A 14574-nucleotide genomic window follows, 5' to 3' on the forward strand; every position below is an offset into this window, starting at 1 on the left:
AGAACTTACCTGCAGACAACACCTGAAGCCCTCAGTTTGAAACTCCACCTCCCAGAAGATGAAGAGGTGGAGCAGCCAGCCGGACCAGAACCGGGGCTGGAGGTTAATGTTTGCAGTAATCATTCAGCGACAGTCGGGCGGCGCCGGCAGGTCCGTTTGGGTCGGAGCTCCATGTTCCGTCACAGCAGAGGGAGCAGCCAGCAGGGGAAGGCTTGTTGACTGTAAACTTGTTGCTGCTCAGCCTGCCAGTCGGCGCTCAGGGAGAACAGAACCAGAGCTTCGACCTTCAGAACCAGAGAGGACTGGCTGCTTGACCAGGTCCGGTCCATCAGGCAGCGACTCACCTGAACAGGTAAGAAGGTTCTGCTGCGTCATCAGATTGGAACCAGAGCAACAGGTTCCTTCATCAGGTCCATTTGGTTCTGGATGGTTCTGTTCAAACCGGCTTTATGTGAAGCTTCAGTTAACATCCTGTACTCTGAATAGTACTAAAGTACTCTGGTAAGAGCTACTGTACTATGATTATTAGAGCTAAAGTATTTTGACTACTTCTAACGTACTTTGCTTAGAACTATGGTACTGATTAGAACGATTGTGCTTTGACTAGGCCTAAAGTAATTGGTACTAATGTACTCTGAATAGAGCTTTCGTTCTCTGATTAGAACTAAAGTACTCTGATTACTACTGCAGTACTCTGATTACATCAGACTAAACCTGTTGACAGTGATGGACTGACCGAGTATACGCGGTCCCCATCATGTGGTGATCCGTTCTGTTTCACAGCTCACCTGGAACTCATCTGAGTGAATCTGCTGTGAGCTCAGGTGAGTTCACCTGTAATCAGTCTGTTCTCTCTTTGATTAAACCAAGGATCATTAACACCTCAGTGAAAAACTACTCCTGTTCTAACACCACCAGAACCAACTGGACCGAATACAAACGACTAAACCACAAGGTACTAACAGCTAGCCGCAAGATTCTGGGATGTTTGAAATGATTAATTTACTGTCGGGTAGCGACCCGTTTACCTGTCTATTCCAGGTGAGTTGTGATTGACTGGCGATGATGGACCAGTTCCTGAAAGGCAAGATGAGCGTGCTCAGCGGTTTCCCACCTTCTGTGGGCAGAGATGTTGCTGTTGCCGTGGTGAAGCCCCTAGCAGCAGGCCTGGGAAACCCCAGCACCCCCAGCCTTCTGCGTACTGACCGGCAGGTAAACACCAGGTGTGGCAGTGGGAGGAGTAGACAGTAGGTTGACTTCTAACCTCTAATCAACTGATCAATCCATCTGATCAGGTCCAATTCCATTTTAATGAGAACTTGATTGGTTCGATGTGTCACCATGGTATATGTTCTGTAACTGAAACCATGGCAACTGGACACGACATCATATGGATGTTTACAATAAAAACATCATTCTTCAGCTACTAAAGATCACCGATTGGCCCCTGATTGATCACCGATTGGTCCCTGATGGATCACCGATGGGTCCATGATTGATTACTGATTGACCAGTGATGAAGATCACTAATCTGTAACTTTACATTCTGTCTCCTGATTCGATGATAAATGTTCTGGTTCTGCTGTGATTAAAGTTTCATCCAGATCCTCTGGTTTCAGTCCAAAAACGTGTCAGATAGATGTTGGATGTTGATGTCTCTTCACACTCAGGTGAAGTGGACCATGGAAGTCCTCTATTACGGTTTGACTCTGCAATCGGACACAGACACTGTCAAACTCTGTGTGGACATCTACACTGATTGGATGATGACCCTGGTGTCCCAAAAAAGCTCCACCCCTCCACCAATCAGCAGGGACCCTAATCTGTATGTCCAGAGGATCCTTCGGCATCTCTACATCCTCTTTCTACCCAGGTAGTTGGTTTCACCTGGACCTGAAACCAGACCATAACTATCCACATGAAGTCACAAAATAAACTCAGACCTCATATCAAACCCTCACTCAGATCAGAACCAAAGTCAAACACTTGATGAGATCTTAACTGTGTTTGTCCTGTCCTCTCAGGTCAGGCCAGGTGAGTCCGGTCTACCTGTCTCTCTGTCAGCAGGTATTGAGTTCGACTCAGTCTCTGGCCAGAGAGAGTTCAATGATGAGCAGCGAAACCTGGCAGACTCTCCTGCATTTCCTGCTGCGTATCAACCACAACCTGTTGGCTCCGCCCACTCCTGCAGGTGAGACAAAGTACCTGCTTTTGTGTATCATACCATCTGTCCTCCACCTGTGCATCTCACCTATGGACAGGAAGCTTGTCGGACCTTTCCGTAGCGGTCCTCCTGGAGGTGTGGCTGCTGGCATGTTCTCGATGTTTTCCGTGCCGCTCGTTGTGGCAGACATTCAGGCAGATGTTCAGCAGCTGGAGGCATCAGCCTGCAGTAGTGGAGCAGTGGAGCCGGGTCGCTGCAGGACTAACCTCCAGGTCCGTCTACAGTCTCAGGATTTCACCAAGTCATGTTGCTGAAGTTCTGAAGGTCCAACACTGCATTGGACCAGTGAAGCTCTTCCAATGTTGTCATTTGTTCCAGGCAGCTGTCTGCTGTTTTGGAGAATTTCTGTTGGTTCTGTATCAGATCATTCTGTCTCAATCCTAACCTCTACCCTAACTCTCCTCCCAGGCTCCTTCCTCAGATGTTTGGACCTTCCTTCCCTCCCTTCGAGGTTCCAGATGAAGATGCTTCTCTGGTTCCTCCAGACATGGAAGGTGAACGTGTTTCTCACACCTGGTTCAAATTCCTGCACCTGTTCAGGTAACTACTTGATGCTCCTCCCTCTGGCCTGGAGACCTTGCTGATGAGTTTCCTGTTTTCTGCAGTAATCCAGTGGATCTGATTGGCGCAGCAGCCGGTTCCTCCCTGGACGAAGACATTCAGCTGCCAGGAATCTTCTTCAGAGCCATGAGATCAGTCGGTGAACTGGTCTATGCCTTCCTTGGTACAAAACTTTCAACAGAACCAGAACTTACACAGAGTCAACTCGGTATGGTCCAAAGCCTTTTTGATGAGATCACAGCTGTCTTATCAGTGAGGTCCATGTTCTTCACTTCCTCAAATTACTGAGCTGAGGGCATGTTCAGGTATCACTACCTACAGTTCAACCTCCTCCTTGTCCTGCATCAGAGTTTGGAGAGAAAGATGTTCAGAACAAAATGACGTCCACAGGAACCCTATAGGCCCAAAGTTCTGCTCCATTCTGACACCATATTTGTTCTGTAAAGTTCTCCATCTGGTCATACATCAGTGGAAGATCTCATTTCTTCATTCTTGGTTCAGATGGTTGTCCAACTTCCCTTAACTCCATGATGAAGAACAGGTATATAATGATCCCACATCCTGAACAAAGAGGTGAAGCTAAGAGTTTGGCCCCTTCTCCATTATTGGATCTCATTCTAGCTAGTTATTGTTTGGTTTGGTTATAGTCAAGTTGGATCTGCCTCAATTGCAGTCTTTTCAAACTACACTCAAAACTTGTATGCCTGTCCAAATTCAACACCTGCCAACTTCCTTTTGCCCCTTGGCTCATACTCTTATGCCTACAACCATAGACCAAACAGGTCACTAGATCTGTTTGGTCTAGTGACCTAACACATATTTGGTTTCTATAGCCCAAACAAATATTATGTAGTTCTGGTGTTTCACAGACTGGCACCAAACTGCAGCTCCAACAGAACGTTGAGAAGAGCTGCACTGTTTCTCACTTCTTCATTGCATCTTCATTCTTCAGAGAGAAGTGCTGCTCGCACTGTTAAATCAGAATCACAATGACCTGTTAAATCACGGTCATTCCGCTCCTCCATACTGAGCAAGTCTCTGGTAGCAGACGGCATGTCCACCGCTCCCCAGCGGTGGTTGAGATGTTGTTTGGAGTTTCCAGTGATGTAAATCATGAGCCAATCAACAAATGTAATCTGCTCTCAATCAAATCGCTTGCGCACCATACACGGCTTGTACTACCCCTGAAGCGTCTATGGAAAATATAGAGGAAATGCACAGATTCTGCTAAAGGAAACAAATGTGGCTAGGGCGAACTGAGGCAGAACTGGTTAAAGCTGCTCTAGTGGAAAAGGGGCTTTTGAGGTTGGGCGAACTGGGTCTGAATGCTTTCTTGCCTCTGCAGGTGTGACTGTGAGAACCTCAGGACAAACAGAGCATCTGCTACCAAACACAGGTAGACCCAACTTAACTGGACCTCATTGCAGAAATAGAGACAATAATTCTGTTTTTTCTTCCAGTGACTTCAAACTTTGCAGGTGCAGCCAGGCTTTTGAGAAGATCAGTTCAGGTGGCCTCACAATCGCATCTCTGATGTGATGTGATTCTGTTGGCCTCATCAGTTCATGATCTACAGTGTTTGCTGTAGCAGTTTGCCGATGAGTGTGAAACAGTAGGAGAAAGGACCAGTGCCTCCAAGACTGAGACTGAGTTGGAAAAGGATAAACCCTGGGTTGGGGAAGAGGTCTTGCACCAGGTGGAGGAGTTTAAGTATCTTGGGGTCTTGTTCAGAAATTAGGGAAAAATGGAGCGGGAAATTGAAAGACGGATTGGTGCTGCATCTACAAAGATGCAAGCACTGCACCAGCTCATCGTGGCGACAAGAGAGCTGCTCATCAATATTGGTCTATCTACACACCTAGTAGTCTTGACCAGGTCTCTCTTGAAAAAGCAATTTTTAATCTTAGTGAGACATGTCAGCTTAAATAAAGTTACATACATACCTACCCTCAAATATGGTCACCAGTTCTGGGTAGTGACCAAAGAACAAGGTCACAGATGCAGCTTGCCAAAATTAATTTCCTCTGCAGGGTGTCAGGGCTCTCCCTTAAGAGTTTAGGGTGAGATTCTTCCAGGAGGGACTCAGAGTAGAGCTTCTGCTCCTCCACGTCGAGAGGAGCCAGTTGAGGTGGCTCCTGCATCGGGTTAAGTTGGACGACTCCCTGGTGAGGTGTTCTGGTTGCATCCCACTGGAAGGAGACCCATAGGAAGACCCAGCATACACTGGAGAGATGGACATTAGTTCATAAGAAGGCCTGCTTGTTCAGAGTAATGAACAAGAATCCATCTGTTGGATCTTCACATCTTCACACCATGCTCCTTGAATCCCCCACAACCTGAACGATTTACCTGGTGCTCAGGGAGATAAGAACCAGAATAGACTTACTGCAACAGGAACAGGGAAACTCACTCATGATTCTGAATTCAAGCTTCTGTGCAGAAGTGGGGCTGGAGTCTGACAATACGTTTTGGGCTTGATGGACATGACCAGGGTTGTTCCAGAGAAGCTACAGAAGAACATCAGTATCTGGTCTGAAGTCAAGAATTAAGGGAGGAAGGCTGGAGCAGATCATCCATGAAGGAGAACCAACCCTGGTTCTGGTGTATCCAAAAGGGAAGACCATGGAAGTTTCTAGGCCTTTGGGAAGTATCTGGTTTGAATCATGAAGCTTTCAGATGAAAAGTCTTGCTCTCGTGTTTGTGTTGTCCTCTCTGGATCGTATGAAGAGGTAAAATGTGTCTGTTGCTCTCCAGTTTGAGAAGTCCAGATTCAACAAACATCATGTTTAACCAGAGCAAAGCTGCTTCAGGTGTGATGGTTTATTTGTTTCTGCAGAACTTGGTGCCAGAAGTCAATCCAGAGACAGACTGCCTTCTCTGGGTAAACAACCTCAGTCCACCGACCCTGTCCATCAGAACTCCTCTGTGGTTCTGGTTCATCTCTCTGTTATCTTCCCTCCAGGTTTCTCTGTGAGCAGAAGTCTGTTTAGAGACCGCCTCCCATCGTATGGTAATCTCTGCCAGTTTGTTGTCGTCGTCTTCAGTGAAGGCCGCTCTGTGATCCAACCTTTTTCTTCTTCTCTGCAGGGTTCTCACGGCCTCGTTCTGGAAGTGCCCCGCCCACACCTGTTAACTTCCCCACTACACCTGAAGCCCCACCTATTAAAAGCTCCTCACCTTCACGTAAACAACAGGTAGAACCTGGATCCAAGCTGATCCAGAGCATTATGATTTTTATTAGTTCAGGAGAACAGCTCTATAGGTACAGTGTCCTAATAAACAGATGTCCCCTTTCTAGTCTAAAGAAACTTTTACCTGTCCAGGTAAATCGTACAACCATCTGGATTTATCTGATGTTGAAACTTATTGGCCTCGATCTTCTGTCTTCTCAGACACCTTCATCCCATCACTGGACGTCTTCCTCTCGTCTGCGCTTTTCCTGTCCTCCTGTGAGCTCCGCCCCTCGATGCCCAGCCCACCCTCTCAGGTGTAACACGGATTCCCTCCTGCACCTGTTTGGCTCCTGGCTGTTTGAAGCGGTTCTGATAACTTCAGGTCTGTCCTGTTAGCATGCTCTGTCCTGTAGGATCTGCTCCTAGTATAGACCATACTCTGATATTCCTGGACTAAGCTACACACCTGTGACACCTGTCTCCAACAGGTAAACAAGCTGATGTCACTGTGATGTCAGACCGATGGGCAGCAGGGAGAGCAGAGGCCTGCGGGACGCTCTGCAGGATTTTCACCTGCAAGAAGACAGGAGAAAACATTCAGTCCATCTACCTGTCCAGGTAACTGTCCACCTGTCCAGGTTTGTCCATCTCACGGTCTCACTCCTGTCCCTGGTGTCCTCTGTCAGGTTCTACCTGGTCCTCCTGCGGAGCCTCCAGGACGCCTGTCCACCTGTCGTGGTCTCTGTCCTGCTGAACTCCACCCATCTGTTCTGCTGCGACCTGAGAGGGGTCAACCTGCTGCTGCCATCCTTTGTCTCCGTCCTGGAGACGGTACTGCTGGACAGGTATCAACACCTCCGGTACAGAACTAGAAGTGGGCGGGACTCGGCTCAGATCAGGTTGGGAGCGTTTCCATGAATGTTAGAATGTGGATCAAGTTTTGGACCCGATTTCAGATCAGTTCTAGCAGAGCCAGTTGGGTCAGTAGGTTCTGGATTTGTTGTTTCCACACAGAAAACAGAACAAATGGTTTGTAGTGAACCTAGAGAACCTGCTTACTTCTGATCACCTGATCCTATCAGGGAGACGGAGCTTGGAGGGGACAGATACCTGCAGAGAGGAGCAGAGTATCATGGGTATTATAGTAAACTGAGGGCAGGACCAGCCAGAACCGTCAGGTCCAGACCAGATAACAGGAACCAAATCTGCATTTAATTTAATCTGGTTTGAATCATGAAGCTTTCAGATGAAAAGTCTTGCTCTGGCGTTTGTGTTGTCCTCTCTGGGCTCCTGTAGACAGGTGGGCAGGTGAATAAACATCTTTCTCTGAATTGAACCAAACATGATTGTGACCATCAGGTAACTTCCTGTTGATGCTTCCAGGGATCTGATCCGGTTTAAGGGCCTCGTCAGTCTTGTGGATTTAAGGCGGTCCTCCATCTTCATCCTGCTGTCTCTGATGCCCCTCCCTGTGCAGCTTGGACCAGCCCAAATACAGGTAGCTCCTCTGTAACCATGGCAACATATGAGCAAGTCTGACTTTGCCATCCCACCAAACGTTGGCTGTGGTTCTGCAGAACTCTGTGGATTTGATGATGGGCTGTGAGGATGCCACAGCAGGTAACTTCCTGTCTTATAAGCTCCGCCTTCACAGCCTTCTGATTGGAGCTTTGCAGACAGAGACAGACACATGCAACATCCAGCTGCTCCTGGGTCAGTTTCTGCTTCCTGGTTTTCTCCACGACTTTGCCTCATGAACATTAATCACATCTTTGTTTCTGCAGCCGCCATATTGAATGTAGTCCATGACTCGGCTGCAGCAGAGGCTCCTCCTCCCTCACCTCATCCTGATCAGGTAAGTTCTCCAAGTCAAGCTTACCAGTTTTTTCTGACTGGTGAAATCAACACATTTAATTTATTTTACAATTAAATGTTTTAGCGAAATGCAGCCACCAAGGGACACTATGTGTCTTTTTTATGTTATTCTAAAGCCTGGAGAAATGTCAACTTAAGAATGGGCATGTGGCTTACAACTTTTCCCAAATCTAACATGCTAGTCAAGAACATGATCTCCATATTGGATTGGTGGAGACCTGGGTTAACAACGACTCCTATTGGTGCTGGTAACCAACAGGGTACCAATGGAAATCAGACTACTGCTGATCAGAGAAGACATGTCGACAGAGAGAGAAGAGAAAAAGCAAGAGTTTAGGACTGAGAGTAGGACCTTTGAATGTTGGGACTATTACAGGGAAAGCTAGGGAGTAGGCAGAAGAGGAAGGTGGACATATTGTGTGTTCAGAAGACCAGGTGGAAAAGTAGCAAGACTAGAAGCCTAGGAGCATGGTTCAGGCTACCATGGTGTGGATGAGAAGATAAATGGTGTTGGGATTATCTTAAAGGAGGAGTTTGTCAGGAAAGTTTTGGACGTGACAAGTTTGTCAGGTAGGTTTGATAGTGGAATGGCATGAAACCATTCCTCTACTGCATCTGTAGTACATGCAAAGACTGCATGTACTACAGATGCAGTCTTTGCTTTGAGGATGTTGATAGAGAAGTACAGAGAATGTCAGCTTCATTGTGGTTTTATGGATCTAAAGAAAACGTGACAAGGTTCTGAGAGAGGAACTATGGTGCTGTATGAGGAAGTCTGGAGTAGTAGAGACGTATGTTAGAGTGGTTCGGGACATAGACTGGAGTGGGGTGAACGAGCGGTCAAGGTGGAAGTGAGACTTCACTTAGGAGTGGCTCTGAGCCCTGGTTGATGGATGACGTTAGACCGAACTATGATGTTTGCACATGAAATCGTGATCTATGGTGAGAGGAGAGAACAGGTGAAGGAAAATCTCAAGAGAAGGAGACATGAGGTTACAGGGATAAAGAGGGTTAAGGATTTTAAGTGTTTAGGCTCAACAATTCAGAGCAACAGCGAGTGTGAAAATGAAGTGAAGAAATATGTCCAAGCAGATTGGTAGGTGTGATGAGAAAATTAGAGAGAAAGAAAGGAAAGGTGTACAAGATGGTGGCAAGACCAGCAATGCTGTTTGGCTTAGAGAGGAGGCTGAGCTGGAGGCCGCCAAGATGAAGATTCAAGGGGATGGATAAATAGGAGTACATTCGTAGAAGGACGGAACTGCCAGGCAGGAGGCCTAGAGGAAGACCTTAGAGGAGGTTTATGGCTGGAGTGAAAGAGGACATGAAGGTGGTTGGTGTGAGAAGAAGATGTGGAAGACGGGGTTAGATGGAGACCAATGACTCGCTGTGGCGACCCCTAAAGGGAAAAGCCAAAAGGGAGAGTGTTTTACCAAACTTGTGGTCAGATAAACTCTTCTTCATTTTCAGTCCAGAAGGTCTGACCATCGGAACCAGGAGGTCCAATTCAGGGGGACTAATGGAACCAGCAGGACCAGGACATCAAGTAAGATATAAAGGACTGTCTTCCTTACTGTTAGGGTGTTGGTAAACTACCACTGATGATGTATGTGTGCTGCCATGGTAACCAGCTACCCAATCGGAAGCAGCAGTCCTTTGGGTTCATGTTGTCCATCTGCTGACTCAGCGTTTGACGTCTCAGTGGAGAAATGACTCTGCAGTTTGTCTGTCTGCACTGGAAGTACTGGGAGGACTGGCCAAGGTGGGAACACACACACACACCAGAACTGGCTACAGTCCAGTTTTAGAGGCTGGACTGTAACCGGGTCAAATGGTGGTGGATCTCAGCGCCACCATCTGGTCCTCTCATCGTTTTATTTGGTTCCGACCCGGATCAGTCTGTATGTTCTGTGGTCCGGCAGGTGGAGGTCCAGGTGGAGGCCTCGGAGCGGCGCCGGGCCGTCGGTTCTGTCTGCACCTACATCGTGTTCCAGTGCGGCCGTCCTCCTCCGCTCCACTCCAGAGACCTGCACTCTATCATCGTCGCTGCTTTCTGCTGCCTGAACACCTGGCTGACCCAAAACCCAGATCTGCTGCACCAGCAGGTAACTGACCTGCAACCTGCACAGGTTCTGATCCAGTTCTGATTAGAGTCTGTATATCAGGTAACAGTTCTGGAAGTCTGCTGGGTCGGTTCCTGTTCTCTAGGTGAACGCCTCTGTCCCTTCTGGTACCGCCAGGAGTGTCTGCTGGAGGTTTTGGAGATTGTGGAGTTGGGAATCTCAGGCAGCAGGTCCAGACAGGACCAGAACGTTGTGTGGAAGGACGACAAAGATCTGAACCCGGCCTCTCTGAGGGTGAAGGAGGCGGCAGAGGCAACGCTGAGCTGGTGATTAAAACATGGTGCTGGTTCTGATCCTGTTAGAAACCAGGAGCAAACTGGACCAGAACCAGCTTCAGTTAGAACCTAGGAGGAGCTAAGTACATCAGGTTCTGCTTCAGTTAGCTCCTGGATTCTAACTGCAGCTGGTTCTGGTCCAGTATCATGCAGGTTTCCGGAGCGGGTCCAGATCCGTCGCTCAGAGACAACACCCTGATGTTGGATGACAGCAGCCTGAAGAGGTCCAGATATTTTGTTCTGGAAGGTTCTGTGATTCTGGCCACATTGGAGCCAACACCAGATCAACTTGATCAAGGTAGATCCAGAACCAGAGACAGAACCTCAGCCCAGAACTGCAGAGATACTGATAGTTCTGGTCCTGTTGCAGAGCCCAGTCCGTCTCTGCTGGTGATCTTGAGGGGACCGCCGGGACATCACAGCTGGACTCTACAGCTCCACCTGCTGCCCAAAGACGCCCGAGCCATTCAGGTGATCATGTGATCAGGTGATGCTGCTGCAGTGCCTCAACCAGCCTGATAGTGGCGCTGCAGTATCATTTGGTTCTACTCTGGAGTCTGTTGAGGTTCCATCATCACCACAGAACCAGAACATGATTGGTCCGCAGAACTGAAGTCTTCAGGTGAGTTTTTGTCTCTTGGACAGACGCAGGCGGCACTAATCCCAAGACAGCCGCGTCTCGCAGCTGAAGACGCTGGACAGAGACGCTCCATTAACCACCAGCTGGTTCTGGAGCACATAGAGAGAGTCCCTTCAGTTGGAGCAGATCAGAGCATCCCTCCTCTGATCAGAACTGGACCTGCTGAGGTAAGACCTGAGTCCGTCCAGAACCAGAACCATTAGAATCTGTTCTAGACGTTCAGAGCTGTCACAGATCAGGGGACATGTGTGTCTCAGGTGTGGACATCTGTACTTTAGGACAGGCAGCAGTTGGACCATCTGCGAGTAACCTTGAAGACCCAACAGGAAATTGAAGTTCAGCCTTGGCTGAGCAGCCATTCAGTTGCTATGGCAACCTGCAGACCACCTTCTCCTATCAGCTGCTTCCAGGTGACCAGACTCTTCCTGTCCCACCTGGGCTTTCTGACTCCGGAGAGTGTGAAGGTAGACATCGGGACAGGACTCGTTTTGTCTGGCTTACCTGTCCATTATTCATCTGTCCTCCCTTCACTTGTCGGCAGGATCCAGGTGTCAACAGCATGCAGCCCGCACTCTTGTCTCTGGACTCATCTCTTCCAGGTTTCTCAGAAAGCCTGAGACGTTTAGACCAGCTTCCATCCAGAAACAGTGACTGTGCGTTTGTCTTCTACGTGAGAGCAGGACAGAAGACACCCAGAGAGGTATTCCTCACCTGTCCTACCTGTCCACCTGTCTCAGATGGTTCTGAGTCTGTCCTGTCTTACCTGTCTATCTCCCTGCAGATCTTGGGGAATGTGGACAAGCAGACCCGCGTCAGCGGTCCTTTCTTGGACTTCCTGTCGTCTCTTGGTTGTCCTGAAGAGGTGGGCGGAGCCAGTCGTTCAGGTGAGGTCTTTGAGGGTTCGGGTGTCAGAACTCTTCGGTTAAAGAAATGGGTGATTCCTGGTTTCAGAATTTGGGGCTGTTCTGGGGGACAGCGGAGGCGGCGTGTTCGATGGACGGAGGTTCGTCCTGAAGTTTGCAGATGCTTTGACGCAAATCACCTTCATTGTTCCTTCATCACACACCTACAGTCAGTGCTTGGTGATGTCACTCTGAAATAACAGATAGTAACCAATCACACCCAAGATGATCAATTTATCTTCATTTTCCAAGCAGCTGATTGGCTGAAGAGCTTTGAGGAGGCAGGGCACACAGCTGCTTCATCATCCAACCAGAAAAGAGCTGAGGTGAGGCTCCGCCCTCAACCTACCCTGTATATTAACATACAAGGTTTTTTTCTCTTACCTGTCCCTCATCTGTGTCTGTTCAGACCCGTTCATCAGAAGACATCCGATTCTCTCAGAGTGTCTCATCATTTTTCCGATCAGACTCAAAGCTGCTCATTGTTTGGGTCGAACGCTTTGAGGACATTGGTAACTAACTTTCTAGCTAAATAACCATTAGTCATTTCTAGCAGGTTTCTGTTGTCTTGTTTGACTCCAGTGAGTCGCAGAACAAAACTAAGAGATGAAACTGAAATTCGTGAAGTAAGTAAATAATTTTCAGATCAATCAACAGAATCCAGAAACAGCTGAAGAAAAGGGATGCAGTTTTTGATGGGTGTTTTCTCCTCCTGATGGTCTGGTCGACCCAGTTCTACTGGAACCAGAACTCCATCATCTGCTCCACCTCCAGCTGCTGTGGTTCTGAGTCAAACCCACCTGTTCCCCTCCTGGCCTGTGGGGGCGCTGCACCAAGAACCACTGAAGGAAACGACAAAAACCTCTGAAGACACTGAGAGCAACTTCCTTCTTCACCAGATGGAAACAAGATGGAGGCATCAGATTTTAGCAGTTGGAGGATTTCTCTTTAGTTTTTGGCTAAAGACAAGGAGACATTTCTGCTGCTAGCACCAGGAGAAATGCCAGAGGTCAGAGGTCGGTTAGCAGTCACAACTCACCAAGTGAACCGGACTTTATAGGCAAAAGGACTGGGGTCAGATTGAAGCGGACTGAACAAGACAGTCCCTGGTGGCTGTAGGAAGTATTGCACATTCAAAATCAGAGAAAGTGGAAGCTCTGCCCTCTTCTGTGGGACACACCCACTTTTCCATGAGGGGTGAGTCTGGTGGCCCATATTTTTCTGATCTTTGTGTTTCAGAGAAGTTTCCTCTGACAGATCTGCTGCTGGAGACGAGAGCGCAGACGGAGACCGGGTGAGTGGATCTGAGTCGGTGGTTCTGACCGGTCCCACCTGAAGTTCTGCTTCAGTCAAGCCCAGCATGGCTCTCCAGGTCTGACAGACTGTCCATCTCTCTCTTAGTTCCTCCAACATCCAATTGATCTTCATCCATCCTCTGAAGACGGGACTCTTCAGGATCTGTTTCCTTGGAAATGCCTCTACCAAGCTAGGATTGGTTGTCCCATTGGTGAATGGGATGGTGACCAGCAGGAGGTCTCTGGGTGAGGACCAATCACAAGATGGCTGCTTGGTTCTGAAGATCGATTGGATGGTAGTTACACCTGACTGTCCTCCTCAGGGTTCCTGCTCACAGAGATGGTGTCTAACTGCTCTCGCCACTGTCGCTTGGAGAGTGACTCCGCCCCTCCGCCTCACGTCAGAAGGAAACACCTGATCAATGACATCATCCTCTGCTATAAGAGCCGCTGCTCTGAACCCGCCTTCTACTCCGCCCTGTTCCAGCTTTGATCTGTTACTATGGTAACTAGGTGTAGCTCGACAGGAAACAGAAAACTCCCTTGGAGGAGTCGGATGAGCAAATCCTTATAGTGCAGTTTTGAACTGATTAAAGCTTTTAATTATTTAATCATTTCCATGTAATTAAACATTGACAGCAATAAAAATGAATGAATATTTAAGTCAAATGGAATTTTTTAAAATTTAATTTGAATGTTTTCTTAGGCTGACGTCTCTTGTGTATGATCTAACCTTTATTTTTATGTGAAGTCCATCCACCTAGTCTTCTTCTTCTACTTTGTTTTCTTCTTTATATCTCTCTCATGCTGTTATAAAAATCACTCTTACGTCTTTCAAAGAAAGTCTGGTAACCAGAGCAGAGCGGCTTTAAATGTTGAAGAATGCCAGTTGCTCTTTGTGCCTGTGGGGCTCAGCAACGCCCCCTATTAGTGAGACCCGGTATTTTCTTTTCCATCCATCCATTTTCTAACACCTTTGTCTCTTGTGGGGTCGGGTAACGTTCTGGGCGAGAGGCGGGGCCACCCTGGACAGGTCACCAGTCTGTCGCAGGGCAACACAGAGACACACAGGACACACAACCATGCACACACGCACACCTAGGGACAATTTTAGAGAGACCAATTAACCTGACAGTCATGTATGTTTTTGGACTGTGGGAGGAAGCTGGAGAACCCAGAGAGAAGCCACCATGCACAGGGAGAACATGGAGGCTCCATGCAGAAATGCCCCGGGCTGGGAATCAAACTACCAGCTCATTCTTCTTGCTGCAAGGCAACAGCTCTACCAACTGCACCACTGAGCAGCCCGGTATTTTGTTTTATCCTGCACAATTTCAATGAATGTCCAATCAGAAAGATTAAATATGTCAGTAGCATTCATTACATGAGTTAGACTAGGGGTGGGCAATCCTGGTCCTGGAGGGCCGGTGTCCTGCAACTCTTAGACTCCCTGGTTCAACACACTTGAAGCCAACAGCTGAATCTCCTCCTCAGTGCAGTCAAGTTCAC

The 14574-nt window shown here is 48.0% G+C and overlaps 1 protein-coding gene across 2 annotated transcripts; it reads left to right on the top strand.

Moving 5' to 3' along the window:
* The first annotated feature begins 128 nt into the window (after positions 1 to 128).
* LOC106904097 (ral GTPase-activating protein subunit beta-like) lies at positions 129 to 13734 on the top strand. Of its 2 annotated transcripts, XM_088005892.1 has the most exons (35): positions 130 to 352; positions 784 to 824; positions 919 to 955; positions 1042 to 1212; positions 1671 to 1873; positions 2025 to 2191; positions 2262 to 2436; positions 2633 to 2764; positions 2830 to 2948; positions 4131 to 4181; positions 5622 to 5666; positions 5748 to 5795; positions 5873 to 5979; positions 6178 to 6340; positions 6447 to 6576; positions 6645 to 6803; positions 7342 to 7456; positions 7536 to 7671; positions 7743 to 7813; positions 9301 to 9376; positions 9462 to 9592; positions 9753 to 9935; positions 10071 to 10219; positions 10372 to 10526; positions 10599 to 10699; positions 10874 to 11035; positions 11147 to 11332; positions 11410 to 11568; positions 11650 to 11752; positions 11820 to 11939; positions 12026 to 12096; positions 12180 to 12282; positions 13010 to 13064; positions 13172 to 13311; positions 13389 to 13734. In XM_088005892.1, the coding sequence occupies exons 4-35, from the start codon at positions 1063 to 1065 to the stop codon at positions 13556 to 13558; spliced, it is 4035 nt and encodes a 1344-aa protein (XP_087862018.1). In that variant the 5' UTR covers positions 130 to 352; positions 784 to 824; positions 919 to 955; positions 1042 to 1062; the 3' UTR covers positions 13559 to 13734. The 2 variants fall into 2 exon arrangements, with proteins under 2 accessions (XP_014823730.2, XP_087862018.1); XM_014968244.2 differs by having other exon boundaries at positions 129 to 352; positions 5622 to 5795.
* The last annotated feature ends 840 nt before the right edge of the window (positions 13735 to 14574 follow it).

This window comes from Poecilia mexicana, unplaced genomic scaffold (genome assembly GCF_051168715.1).
Source record: "Poecilia mexicana isolate PSO_F unplaced genomic scaffold, ASM5116871v1 scaffold_5, whole genome shotgun sequence".
Taxonomy (NCBI): Eukaryota; Metazoa; Chordata; class Actinopteri; order Cyprinodontiformes; family Poeciliidae; genus Poecilia; species Poecilia mexicana.

Bases quoted from the DNA above. Each gene is read 5' to 3' on its own strand.
- LOC106904097 (XM_014968244.2), top strand. From the start codon at position 1,063: ATGATGGACCAGTTCCTGAAAGGCAAGATGAGCGTGCTCAGCGGTTTC. The intron at 9,593-9,752 runs GTGGGAACACAC...GTGGTCCGGCAG, and splicing joins TACTGGGAGGACTGGCCAAG to GTGGAGGTCCAGGTGGAGGC. The intron at 13,065-13,171 runs GTGAGTGGATCT...TCTCTCTCTTAG, and splicing joins AGAGCGCAGACGGAGACCGG to TTCCTCCAACATCCAATTGA.